At 40.3% G+C, this 12,870-nt stretch overlaps 2 protein-coding genes across 3 annotated transcripts; both read right to left on the minus strand.

The window, feature by feature from the left end:
* Positions 1–494: 494 nt before the first annotated feature.
* LOC148889437 (uncharacterized) lies at positions 495–4,421 on the minus strand. The gene is made up of 8 exons (XM_089012202.1): positions 4,354–4,421; positions 3,428–3,764; positions 2,836–2,901; positions 2,492–2,553; positions 1,352–1,399; positions 1,103–1,259; positions 837–944; positions 495–744 (listed from the first exon to the last, which is right to left on the minus strand). The coding sequence occupies exons 2-8, from the start codon at positions 3,740–3,742 to the stop codon at positions 703–705; spliced, it is 798 nt and encodes a 265-aa protein (XP_088868328.1). The 5' UTR covers positions 3,743–3,764; positions 4,354–4,421; the 3' UTR covers positions 495–702.
* Positions 4,422–5,152: 731 nt separating this feature from the next.
* agpat4 (1-acylglycerol-3-phosphate O-acyltransferase 4 (lysophosphatidic acid acyltransferase, delta)) lies at positions 5,153–12,423 on the minus strand. Of its 2 annotated transcripts, XM_089012533.1 has the most exons (9): positions 12,058–12,423; positions 11,534–11,715; positions 11,282–11,451; positions 9,084–9,245; positions 8,847–9,000; positions 7,910–8,012; positions 7,734–7,809; positions 7,193–7,391; positions 5,153–5,860 (listed from the first exon to the last, which is right to left on the minus strand). In XM_089012533.1, exons 2-9 carry the CDS (start codon positions 11,709–11,711, stop codon positions 5,787–5,789), a joined length of 1,116 nt encoding a protein of 371 aa, XP_088868659.1. In that variant the 5' UTR covers positions 11,712–11,715; positions 12,058–12,423; the 3' UTR covers positions 5,153–5,786. The 2 variants fall into 2 exon arrangements, with proteins under 2 accessions (XP_088868659.1, XP_088868658.1); XM_089012532.1 differs by lacking the exon at positions 12,058–12,423 and having other exon boundaries at positions 11,534–11,738.
* Between the last annotated feature and the right edge of the window lie 447 nt (positions 12,424–12,870).

Here is a 12,870-nt window from a genome sequence, read left to right on the forward strand (position 1 = left end):
AATTTAAATATTTCACCTAAATCTACTGCACTTTACATGCATTGTTGTAGTGTCATTTAATATCGAGGGAGGGCGCCATAAGAAAACATGCTTGTCCGCCCAGACATTTTCTGATCCGCTTATCCTCTTTGTTGGGGCCTGTCCCAGCTGTCTTCGGGCAGTAGGCTGGGGACACCCAGAACCAGTCGCCAGTCAATGGCAGGGCACACAACCATCCACACTCACACTGACAATTTGTGACAATTTGGATTCTACATTGTGGGGTGTCAATGGAAGAAGGGATCTCAGTCTCTTCACCAGTGGCGCCATGCTGAAAATGTGCACATAAGATAAATTTTTTAAAGCAAACAAGACTATTTTTCATAATGTATACATTTATTTATGGAAATGTGGACATGAAGCTTGATCAAAAGTTTGTACATTTTCTTTGGAAATCATTTGCTCACACGAGTGGCGACAGTACAGGCAACGAATGGTGAAGAAACACTGTTAAAGCTATCATTGCATAAAAACAAAACAATTAAAATGGCTCCCTGCACCAATAAAAACAAGGCTTAGCATCTCGGTTTTAATGAATGAACTTCCTGAGCACTTTCCAGCTCAGTCGATACCTTGTCAAAAAAAAAATATTTCAAATGTCTTGCAAGTCACATGTGCAAGTGAATGGAGTGGCATCAGCAGCAGTTTGTTTGGAGGTTTTCCTTAGGGAGCCACTCTGCTCCTCTGCTTTCTCCTCTTCCGACCCTGAACACACACATACGTACACACATAAATTACACAATAATGCACTAAATTTTGTGCCAACTCCTGGCCAGGTCCATGGTGGCTGGACTTACATAATTGTCTGTGCAGGACCAGTTGGGGTGCAGCTGGGTGTGGAGGCGTTTTTCCGCATCGGCAAGCTGGTAATACTTCTCCTGCTCCTTCTCCGACAGTGATTTCCACTATGATGTCAACATTTTTTTAATCACTTAACAACACTTTCCCAAATGGACGTCAACTAAATCAACATGGAAGACCTTTATCTTCAGTAGCCTACATACAGTAAGGTAAATTCCGTGAAATATGACATCCCTGCATATGAGGTGCCGCACACACTCACCATATGACCCAGGACTTTATTGGCCACAGCACTGTCGCGGATGTTCAACTGCGCCATAACATTCTCCCGTTGCTCCTTCCGGAAGATCATAAATGCGTTTGGGGGCTTTTTAATGTAAACCGTATCATCATCCCCCTGGCCTTCACATTTCCTTTTTCTGTTGAGGGGAGGGGGGATATTTAACAAATCATATTTACACTTCAAATGTGGAAACAACTTGATATTAAAATTGTGTTTTTTTAAACATACCTGGTGGTCTGGACTTTTCTTGGAGGGGAGCTCGGATCTCTAAGGCTCCTTTATCAAGAGACACACAAAAAGCAAATATAGCATGAAATGTGAGTGTCAGCCAATCGCAGGGTACAGATACAAACCAACCATTCGTGCTCACCCTAACAAGTGATTTTCAACCACTGTCCCATGGCACACTAGTGTGCCGTGAGAGATCATCCAATGCCACTTTTTAATTTTTTTAAAAACATTCATTCAACAATCATTTTCCGTCAATATTATGTAATTGTTCGGTGTCCGTGCAGTAAAGACTATCGATCCATCCATTTTCCATACCGCTTATTCCTCATTAGGGTCACGGGGGGTGCTGGAGCCTATCACAGCAGTCTTTGGGCACCAGGCAGGGTACACCCTCAATTGGTTGCCAGCCAATCGCAGGGCACACAAATTTGGAGTGTTCAATCTGCTTGCCATGCATGTTTTTGGAATGTGGGAGGAAACCGAAGGACCCGGAGAAAACCCACACGGGCCTGGGGAGAGCATGCAAACTCCAAAGGGAGGCCAGTGTCATTTAATATTCGGTTAGTGGTGTGCCCGCAAAACAAATTCCAATGTAAAAAACGTGCTCTGACTTAAAAAAGTTTGAAAAACATTGCCCTAAACCTTTGGGCCGATATTGGAGTGTTCAATCACCCTGCAACCATTCGCGCTCACCCTTACACTTCAGGACGATTTTGTTAAGTCTCTCAATTTGGTCGTGAGACTCCGATTTTGACCACAATATTCACAATACTCACTTTATCAAGCAACTATTGACACAATACACTTCATTTGTAATGTAAAAAACACAATGTTTTATTTACTTGTAATTTACACTTTTGTAAGGCTCACATTATTTTAAGACACACCACAGTCGCGAGTATTAAAATCTCCTGATTTCTGAAACGTAACATGTATGGATTTTGGAGAGTTCATTCAATCAGCCTGCCATGCATGTTTTTATTTTTTGACTCGCATTAAACTGCTGGAAGTTTTTATCATGCTTATTCATGTCAAGTGGACACCATGGATTAGTTCTCAGAAAATGGCAGATACAGTAGAGGTTTTCCACACGACGCCCCAGTTTATTGAATAGAGCCTTTATGTGAGTAATCTTACCGCATTTCAGCAGGAGGCAACTTTGCACCTTCTGGCAGTATCATCATGGCTTCAATGAACTGCTGAACAGACACACACACACACACACACACACACACACACACACACACACACACACACACACACACACACACACACACACACACACACACACACACACACACACACACACGCGCGCGCGACAGATGCAGATGAGCCGGAATGATGGTACATGTCCATTGGGCTGACTTTTCCCACAGAAACTTACTGCGGCATGTCTAGACCCTCATAGTTTAGCATTTCAGCTTGTTTGTGTGAGGAGTGTGAGTGCGTGAGTGTGCGCGTGCACGCGGCAATGTTCTTACCGGAGGAGTAGGAGCATGGGGGTGATTGACAGGCCACTCATAGGGTGGGTGCTGATTGTTCATATACTGTTGACAATGGAGATGTAAACCTTAAATTAATCATTCTGGATATTTTCCTTCAAAACAACATTTTCTGGACTTTCCGTTGACTTAAACAGCCATTGTTGTACTGCAAATGGACTGCATCTTAAAAGAATGAATTTGTCCTGGAAGCAAAACCCAGTAACCCTAAGTTGGTTGCTGTCACAGTTTCTTGGTGTTTGTAACCAGGTTTGCACGCAGATCAGGAGGAAATTTGACCGGCTCCTTTTTACAAAAAAACAATTTTCAAGTTACTTGGCTGCCACTTGGAAAGTTTGAGTTATCGCTGTAGGGCCGCGTCCCAGATCCCTGTAGGTATCTACATGACCAGTTCAATCAGGCATACAGTATTGGATATTTGTTGACTACAGAGACCATCCAGACTCTCGGGAGACATTTTTGTGGCTGCATTCCAAGTTTTTTTCCTCACTCAATAGAATGCACATTTGCTTGGAACGTTAACCAATTATTTTGTCCACTGAAGGTAATGCCATTCATTGCAAATGCTCACCTGCTTGGTGACATCACCAATTGGCCCAATGTTAAGGTGAGCTGGCTGCATGTAACCATGATGCAACGGAGCTCTGTAATTTATGTTAATCAGATTGTCTCCTCTGATGTAGCAGTCACCAGACGCTGTATAGTGACTTCCTGTAAACACGGGGAGGGTGTCGAGCGGCATGTCTATGGGGTCGCAGGGAGTGGGAGGAGGTGGGGGGTGAGCGTTGCACAGGTAGTTCATCTCCTCCAAGGGCTCATAGAGCGGAGGGAGGAGCTCGTACCATTTCATCTCACCCACACACATTCCTTTTGGCACTGGTTCCATTTTAGTGCAAACAGGGAGACTCCTGAAAGATATGTATTTCATTTGCAGTTTTACTATATAGCAGTTAACATTGACCATATACAATGCATCCTCATGTATGTATTGTCGCACTTTCACAACAAGTGCAGCTGTTAAAAGGGTAAGAACAACATATTGAAACAAAAGTAAAATAAATTATGAAATGTGGGTTCAACTCACACGCACATGCACACAATTCGCTCACTCATACACAAAAAACATTTGGAGATTATTGATGCTTTCCAGTAGTTTTAACGATATTAGTGGTGAAAAATACAGTTAACTTTAACTTCTTTAATCAGACATTCTATGTTTAATTCATTCCATTTTCATTTCAAAGAGCATGGCTTCATAGTGAGTACTATTAATCATTCAAAACAAATTTGAATAGTTCATACCTTGAAATTGGTTATATTATTACATCATATTGTCTGCTAATTGCTCCAACATACCAATCCTGACAGATGTATGCATTGTCTAGAAATGTTTTACGTTGTATTGTGTGCTTACAAAACAACCTATGTTTTCAGAAACATCGTTTCAGGGTTCCATAAATTAATTAATCAAATCACCAAAATTATATACATACTCACCCAATATGACTATTAAATAAAAATTTTGGCTAGCAGATGAATACAGCCGGCACATGCAGATGACTAATACTGCAATCACTGCTAAGAACGAACTGATGGGGAACATAGTTTATGTCACGTGTCATTAAAGACTTCTTTGTGACGCTGTTGTTGCCATGGTTACGACTGTGCCATTTTTCGTGCATCTGCGTCGAGCACGTCTGTACATTCTTTGATCTTTGTGTACAAAGTAGAGCTTCGTTCTGGAGCGATAAAGTAAGATTTTCAAACCTCTGTAAATGGGTAAAAAAAGACAAGAAAGTTAACTTCCTTTAGAGTAGTTTACGACAGCTAACAATCAGGCTAACATGAGCTGGCAAAATTTGCAAGTGCAACTATGTCGAATAAAATTCAAATTTACTTTAAAACACACTTAGTTTTGAATGTGAGATGTTCATCTATGGAATTAGATGCGTGAAAAAGATGCGTATTTCTGCTTTGGAAAAGCAGAAATATCCTTCATAACGAGTAGTTCTTCAAACGGAGGGCATTTACTGATATGTGTGGCTATTACAGCAGACATCAAATTAAGGCGTATTTTTCAAAAGGAAAAATAAAACTGCGCAATAAAGCCATGCACTCGATTCGACGGCAGGAACACTTCGGCCCCCATCTGCTTAATTGTTCCTGAAGTTCGCATTGTCCAGACACCAAGTACAATACGTATAAGGAAAATGGAAAAATGGTTGGAAAAATATAAAGAGGAAAATTATGATGCAGTTGCAATAATAGCAAAATAAAAATACACGGAATGAAGCCATTCTTTGAAACAGTCAATTTTATTCACCTTTGCTCATATGAATAGCATGCAAGAAAGGTTGCTAAAAGTTAAGACAGACGATCATAAGCCACATTACAGGAACTATCATGTGCAGTAATTGCCTGTATTGTGCATGTAATTGTTTAGTAATTGTGCATGTATTTTAATTTAGGCGCAAGGGAGAAAGTGTGCTTGAATTGGATGATTATCATACACATTTCTTTTTAACAATACAGTTGAGAAAACAGATACACTTGTAAAAATCAACATTTACAGTGGATACATTTTTTTATGTGACAATTTCAACATAAATTTGGTCACTTTCATCCTTATCTTAATGTTCTCACTGTGCCATTTTTAAACATAGATTCAAATAGTTCCTAAGCGTTCTGTGACTTTAATTTGAAAGTATTTCAGTTATGCTTGCCCCCAAATGATGACGTTTTCAAAGGCGAGTTGAACACCATTGTTCGAGGCACTGTCAACTTCATTCTATGAAGTACACTGCCTGCATTGTGCATGAGGGCAGATCGCCACTTATTGCAGCAGAAATCAGCGATGCAGTCATAAAGTGTGTTAAATCTTCATTTTGCAACATCTGTGCGATGACATCTCCAAGTACTTTTTGGCTTCCTCAGTTGTTGCTCCCATAGTTTGAAGCTCTGTTAATCTCAGTATGTCCAATCATCCAACGAACTCCCACTGAAGCTGTGAGATAAACATTTGTTGAACATTTCATGTTTTACTCCTCAAGTGTAATACAAACACATATTTATCAGTATTGCCAGAGAAATCAAAAACAATTGCATTGTGATCACTGACATTGACTTGATAATCTACAGTTTATTTCTCAACAGATTGCGTAATGTACTGTTTGTACAAATGTCACATTTAAGGTCATGTGGGAACGTAATTATTGTGAAAACTTGCACATATGCTTTATGACCACGATTAGAACTTTCCGACTGGAAATTGGAAACTCAACTCAACTCTGAATTTATAGAGCACTTTCAAACAGACAAAGCTCCATACAAAGTGCTGTACTTTGACAACTATCATATACAGTGATACCTCAGCTTACGAACGCTTTAGCTCACGAACTTTTCTCCTCACAACCATTAAATTTGCGAGCATATAGTCTTGGCTGACGAACTAGTTTTCGACGGACAAACCAAACCACACAGTGCCACGGTGGCTGGAGGACTAGGTTTCGTCACCCCTTTCTTTAAGTGTGGACGTGGTTTGTTATCAAGTGGAGTACTTTTGCTATTATGGTACCGAAAATGACCCCCACAGGCTAGTGTTAAGCCAAAGAGGAGACAAAAGAAAATTACGGTCGAGCAGAAGGAGATAATCAAAAGACATGAACGAGGTGTGCGTTCGTTTGACTTAGCGTCCCAGTACCAGGACGCTAAGTCGACCATTGCTACGTGTGGCGAAGGGTGTTTCTGTGTTGTCTAAGCAACGGTCTCAGGCAATAGAAAAAGGTTGAAAAACTTATTGCCGAGAAAGCACAGCAACTTCACTCGGATATCATTAAGAGGCAACCTGGAAGTTCGTCATCCATTGACAAATACCATCACAAAGGTAACTAAAACAACTTTATTATACAGTACAGTTTATTTCTTTAATTACAATACAATAGCACATTTATTATACATAAAATAAGGTATATTTTGTGTAGTTTTAAGGCGTATTTACTAGAACATTATGTTTTATGGGAACGGGTTATTCTTATTTTTAATGGTTTCTTATGGGAAATAAATGAACCGATGAAGTTCATGAGCTGAGGTATCACTGTACAAGCAAGAAATCAGTCACAAAGGTAGTACAACACACCATGGAGTTAAACCGTTTTAGGGTCAAAAGATTTAGCAAAGGTGCTTGTTTTAAGAAACATTGGAACAATCATTCAGTGGTGTAAAAAATGCAATTTACATGACAAGGCGACAAATCAGTTGCTTTGTGAAACAAACAGGAACATATTAAACACAGGCAGGGTTTCTCTAACCCTTAAAACTTATTTGAAGTGAAACAAACCTGCAGTGCAGAGCACCACCGTGGACAAGATGGTCGTCACCGATCCCGCAATGATGAGCTTTGTGAGGAGCAGGCCCAATGGGTATACGAGCAGGCAGGACCAGAATAACCAGTTGATCAATGACCAGGGCCGGCGTGGAGGGCTGACTATAGGGCCGGGGTAACGCCCCGTCTGCATGTAGCCCTCTTGAAAGCCATCCTTTACATTCATACATACAAATACAGAACATTAGTGACATTCAACTCAAACAAAATTTCTTTAACTCATTTTCTGTCATCTAAGCCATCCTTTACATTCATACATACAAATACAGAACATTAGTGACATTCAACTCAAACAAAATTTCTTTAACTCATTTTCTGTCATCTTTTGTCTGATAAAGGGGGGTGCTTCTGCCTCATAGGAGATCTGTGCTTTTTTCATATCAAAAAACAATATCCCTTCTTCAAGTTGAGATATGTTCACATTTATTCAATAAATGAATATAAAGGAGGGGGAAATATAACATTGCTTCTAACCCAAAGACAGGAACCTTCTCACCTTTTCCTGGTAGAGTTTGTGGAGCCAATCAGCACACTCAGATTCATCTTCGGGGATCACATCTAGTGGGATTCGCCTGCAAGTCACCACGGAAATGGCAGCACTCAGGTACAGACAGAATGACCGCGTTTATGAGAAGAAAGCAAGATACAGCCGCAGAAAAGCAGTCAGTGTACCTCACATATAAATCTGCGTGGTATTTCTTTCCACGAAGGATTCCCAGCAGGGTTGGCATTTCGTTATTTCTGAAGTTGAGCGTGGAGTCATACACAGCTGCCGCTGAGCAGAAAACGATACAAGGTCTTGAAGAGTGCATTCATTTAGAAATGACTGTAAACAGACCAGTGGTGGGCCTTCTCTGCTGGCCTAAAAATATCTGAATCACAGACTAATTACATTTTGTCCATAAATTAATTTTAAATAATTCCAAATTGTCTTTCGGCTTCCTTTCACTACTTTTCCCTTGTTGCGCTGCTTCCAGAGGTGTGTTTTTGTATTTAAGCATTTAACCAATCACAATACAGCCATCATTTGTTACCAGGGTCAGAAATTGACCTTGATGACTCCAATCAGTTCTGCAGGCTCTGGAGCATAAAAATCAATGGCGATGAAAACAGTTACTTTAACCAATCAGAGTTCGAGTTGGCAACCCAAGGCCTGCTCGAAGACGCCGGCAACTAAGTTTTTGCAAATTATGATTGGTTAGTCACATGATTGGCTAGTCACGAGCCAATCATCGTATGACTAGCCACGAGCGATATGAGCATACTAGCCAGAGCTAGTACACTATCGGTAGCGATCTGCATGAACAAACATATTACAATAGCAGTTTTGTCAACCCACAATGGCTGAAGGAGGAAAAGAAATGGATTTGGTTGCAGATTTACTGTTAAAGCCCTTTTCAAGAAAAAAATGGACATCATTCAAAAAGATTGGTCAGTTATTTCCTGGCTAATGGTACTCTCTAGTGGACTTGTAGTAAATAACACCACACTTTTTTCAGTCTGGATTGATTCAAACACGTATGACTGAAGGCCGAGCTATGAATTCCACGGCCCACCACTGAAACAGACATACAGAAAGTGATGTGAGGCAATCATGAGAGATACTAACCGTTTCCTCTGAGGGTTTGAACAGTGACCCAGAAGCCTTTGGTTCTGGGGAGAAGATGATACTTGAGTTTGGGCAAACCTTTCGACTCAGCTACCTGCATGCTGATCTGGTGCTTCTTTTTTGTGAAGCGAGTTCCTTCACAGTAAAGCAAAAACTAGCAGCGGAAAATTATTTATCAATGGTATTATTCCAAGACGTTAATCACTGATAAAGATCGGCTACAACATTCCCACATACCCAATACTTTTCAGGGTAGTCTCTCAGGTTCTGAAGATCTTGAGTTACCGTCTTTCTGTCCTCTTCCCACTTCCTCTTGCAGAAAACACTTTCCATAAAGTACCACATCCAACCAATGATTGGGATGTAGGCCAACTCTTTTTTGGCAAGAACTTTGGAACTCTGAAAAAACATTCAGACCACTTTGTGAAGTGCATCTGCCCTGAGGGACAGAAGGTGTGTCAGCTTGAGAATTAGAAAGAAACAAATCTGAATAATTTAGCAGACTGTAGATATTTAAATGTGGTAGTCAAACTTCAAAATTGAGTCTTGAGAGAGCATAAAACTTCAAACAACAGGATACTCAAAGGGCATGCAAATGAGTTATTTAAAGGTGATGTTGACACGGTAAAATGAAAAGCAGCACTGGATTTTTACCTTTTTTGTCTTTATGCAATGTACATAATAATGTTTTTAAACGTTTATTTTGCATGTAATTTGGAGAAAGGAAAATTAAGGTGTAGTTCCTATTATCCTGAAACAATATACATTTAGAGAAATGTTTCTTTTATCAGCCCAGAACCTAAACTCTCTGAAATATTTGATATACTGTATTGCATTAACATAGGTATGTACTGGACATAAAATGACTAAATAAGAATCAAAAAGGCAATTTTCCAAGGAATTAAGAGCCTAATTATCTCAAAATTAATTGATAGCAATTCATAAACACGCAGCGGCTCCCCTCTCCCGGCAAATTGCCGTTTTCATGTTTATGTTTGTTAAGTAATTATAAGTACCTTGCATGCTGGGTTCGAGAGGACAGTAATTTCATCTGTGCTGTATGTCATGCATATTAGCATATTTGACAATAAAGCTGACTTTGACTTTTCACTCAAACCCAGGGTTAACCAATATGGTCCCCCGAGGTACCACATCAATAACCTGCAGGTTTGTTTGAAAAATATTCCAATAGTGATGGGGAATGTTTATTTCCTGAAAATATTGTCGATGTGTTTGTGTGAAAATCTAAACACTGGATTTCATAGAAAACCAAGGTTGCGTAATAATATTTACTGTATTTGTTTCTTACATTGTTAAGTCGTAACTGGCAAATATTTAGAAATCAATATGTTGGAAAGATGATTAACGTGATGGATAATATCGTGATTAAAGTTTTAAAAAAATAATTTTAGAAGAATGGTAGCACCTCACAATCGGGAAGACGTGGGAAATTTCAAAAAGGATGACAACCGCTGCTTGAATCAAAAATAAAAAAAAACTCAATTTGGGTCTCAATCTGAATTTTAGGACACTACCTTAGGGTGTGTTTACAGTACAGTGATACGAACTTAATTGGTTCCCAGAAAGTGTGTGTAAGGCGAAAAGTTTGTCTGCCAAACATTTATTTCCCAGAAGAAACCATTAAAATATATCATATTTTATGTATAATAAATGTGCTATTGTATTGTAATTAAAGAAATAAACTGTACTGTATAATAAAGTTGTTTTATTTACCTTTGTGATGGTAGTTGTCAATGGATGACGAACTTCCAGGTTGCCTCTTGATGTTATCTGAGTGAAGTTGCCGTGCTTTCTCGGCGATAATACCCTCACAGTGTCCCCTGCTAGCTACTTTTTGTTATTCCAAATCAACAGAAGGTTTTCAACCTCTTCTATTGCCTGAGACCGTTGCTTAGACATCACAGAAACACCCTTAGCCACATGTAGCAATGGTCGATTTAGCATACTGATAGTGGGACGCTAAGTCACACAAACGCGCACCTCGTTCGTGTTTCTCGATGATCTTCTCCTGCTCGACCGTAATTTTGTTTTGTGTCCTCTTCGGCTGAACACGAGCCTGTGGTGGGGTCTTTTTATGTCCCATAATAGCAAAAAAATCCTTGATAACAAACCACATATGCACTCAAAGAAAGGGGTGATGAAAACTAGTCCGCCAGCCACAGTAGCGCTCTTCGACCGTGTGGTTTGGTGTTCTTGCGCCGAAAACTAGCCCGCCAGCGACCGTGGTGCTCCGTGTGGTTTGGTTCGTTTGCCGAAAACTAGTTCGTATGCCAAGATAATATTCTGGCGAATTTAATGTTCATATGGCGAAAAGTTCGTAAGATAAAGCGTTCGGAAACTGAGGTATCATTGTATTAGGATTGTGTGTGGGGAATAGCCCTGGATTACTGAATACAAAATATCAACAGACTTACACCAAGAACTCCAAATCTGTCACAGAATGTCCAACCACACAGGAAGTCTATCTCAAAACTGTGGTTGAGAACCACAATAGCGTTTTCCTTGCCGTACAAAGGGTAAGATTTTGGGTCTGTATAGAGGATGCATTCCGTTCCAGACCACCACTCCAACGCCGCTACCAGCTCTAAGACAGTATTGACAGTACATTTAAAAGCCTGCACAATAAGGCCAAGATGCTTTTTAACTCTTCACCAGTCAGTACTTACGGCTGGAGACGCAGTAAGCAAATCTGCAGGTGACCTTTCGGGATAGCTGCTTGTTGAGTCGCCACAAAATCAGATTGCATAGCTGCAGCAAAGTGATGATGAGGCCGCTGACCAGGAACACGTAGCAGATGAACAGGTGGCTCAAGAAGTGGCTTTTCAGTAGCTGGACCAGGCCCATTGCTCTGCAAAAATTGAACTGTGTCATATGTAGTCGTGTGAAGTCCATTAAACCGACCCCAAGCTGGGACTACATCCGGCGCACAACCAAAACCAGCACAATGTATTTCTTTCATTGCAATGAGTCAGCTCAACAACTCAGTGGTTTTTTTTTCGTTTGCAGGCAGAATACGGCAGCAGTTACGTTTTATTTCAGACCCTCGCGTTACATTTCCTAAATATCCGCATGCGATAACTTTATCGTCAGGGTATGAGAAACAAGGTCAACATTCGTGCAGTCACGTATTCAAGTTGAAAAAAAAAAACACACCACGGTAGTATTTAGAGGAAAAAAAGTTCTTACTTACCCACGTCAGCCAGAAAAGTTCCGTGACATAGGAAATAAATGAAAAACTAACTTTGTATTAGAGATGCATTGCACTTAAATATCTTATTCTTCTTCCGCTCGAGTTCCAAGTACTACTGAGGTGTCAGAGTGACTTAACAGCCAATTGCCAGTCTCGCAAGTTGCTCTTCCGACCGCACCCATTTCATGATTTCACCGACACGCCTGGATCACGAAAAGTACAGAAACGACCGAGTGGTTGGGTGGCGTGTCCTCGATGATACAAGCGACCGCCTCCAGGGATCGTCTTGTGCCGGTCAGCTCAACGTTCGCGGCCATGGTCACAGCCGCTGTTACTCCACTGCAGACTTTGATTGTGGGTCACACCGTGTGTACGTGTTCACTTGTGTGTGCGTGTGTGTCGAGTTAAAAAAAAACAGCTGGGAGCATATTCCCCAATGCTCGTGGAAGGTGTGACCCGTAATTGACTTTTACTTTGAAAGGCGCTTAAAATAAGAAGAGGAAAAAATAATGATACATTGTACTTTTTGTCGTTTCTTAACAGTTTGCACCAAGTATAAACGAAAAATGGCATTATCTCGTAAAGTTCCGACAGGACGTTCTGCAACACTTCCACTAGTACCTCTACTCTACCAGTAGAGGAGACTATTGTTCTAAAAATATCCAGAAACTGAGCCTGAATAAGCAATACAATGCAACACAATGCAATACAATACAATGCAATACAATACAATACAATACAATGCAATGCAATGCAATACAATACAATACAATGCAACACAATACAATACAATACAATACAATACAATACATA

This window comes from Hippocampus bargibanti, linkage group LG13 (genome assembly GCF_051943395.1).
Source record: "Hippocampus bargibanti isolate YZ-2025 linkage group LG13, ASM5194339v1, whole genome shotgun sequence".
Classification (NCBI taxonomy): Eukaryota; Metazoa; Chordata; class Actinopteri; order Syngnathiformes; family Syngnathidae; genus Hippocampus; species Hippocampus bargibanti.

Excerpts from the sequence above, each read along its gene's own strand:
- LOC148889437 (XM_089012202.1), bottom strand. The coding sequence starts at position 3,742 with ATGGAACCAGTGCCAAAAGGAATGTGTGTGGGTGAGATGAAATGGTAC. Across the intron at positions 2,554-2,835 it reads CCCATGCTCCTACTCCTCCG|CAGTTCATTGAAGCCATGAT; the intron begins GTAAGAACATTG and ends GTGTCTGTTCAG. Across the intron at positions 1,400-2,491 it reads TTGCCTCCTGCTGAAATGCG|GAGCCTTAGAGATCCGAGCT; the intron begins GTAAGATTACTC and ends CTCTTGATAAAG.
- agpat4 (XM_089012532.1), bottom strand. The coding sequence starts at position 11,738 with ATGACACAGTTCAATTTTTGCAGAGCAATGGGCCTGGTCCAGCTACTG. Across the intron at positions 7,810-7,909 it reads CACGCAGATTTATATGTGAG|GCGAATCCCACTAGATGTGA; the intron begins GTACACTGACTG and ends GGTGACTTGCAG. Across the intron at positions 5,861-7,192 it reads GGTGGTGCTCTGCACTGCAG|CTTCAGTGGGAGTTCGTTGG; the intron begins GTTTGTTTCACT and ends TTTATCTCACAG.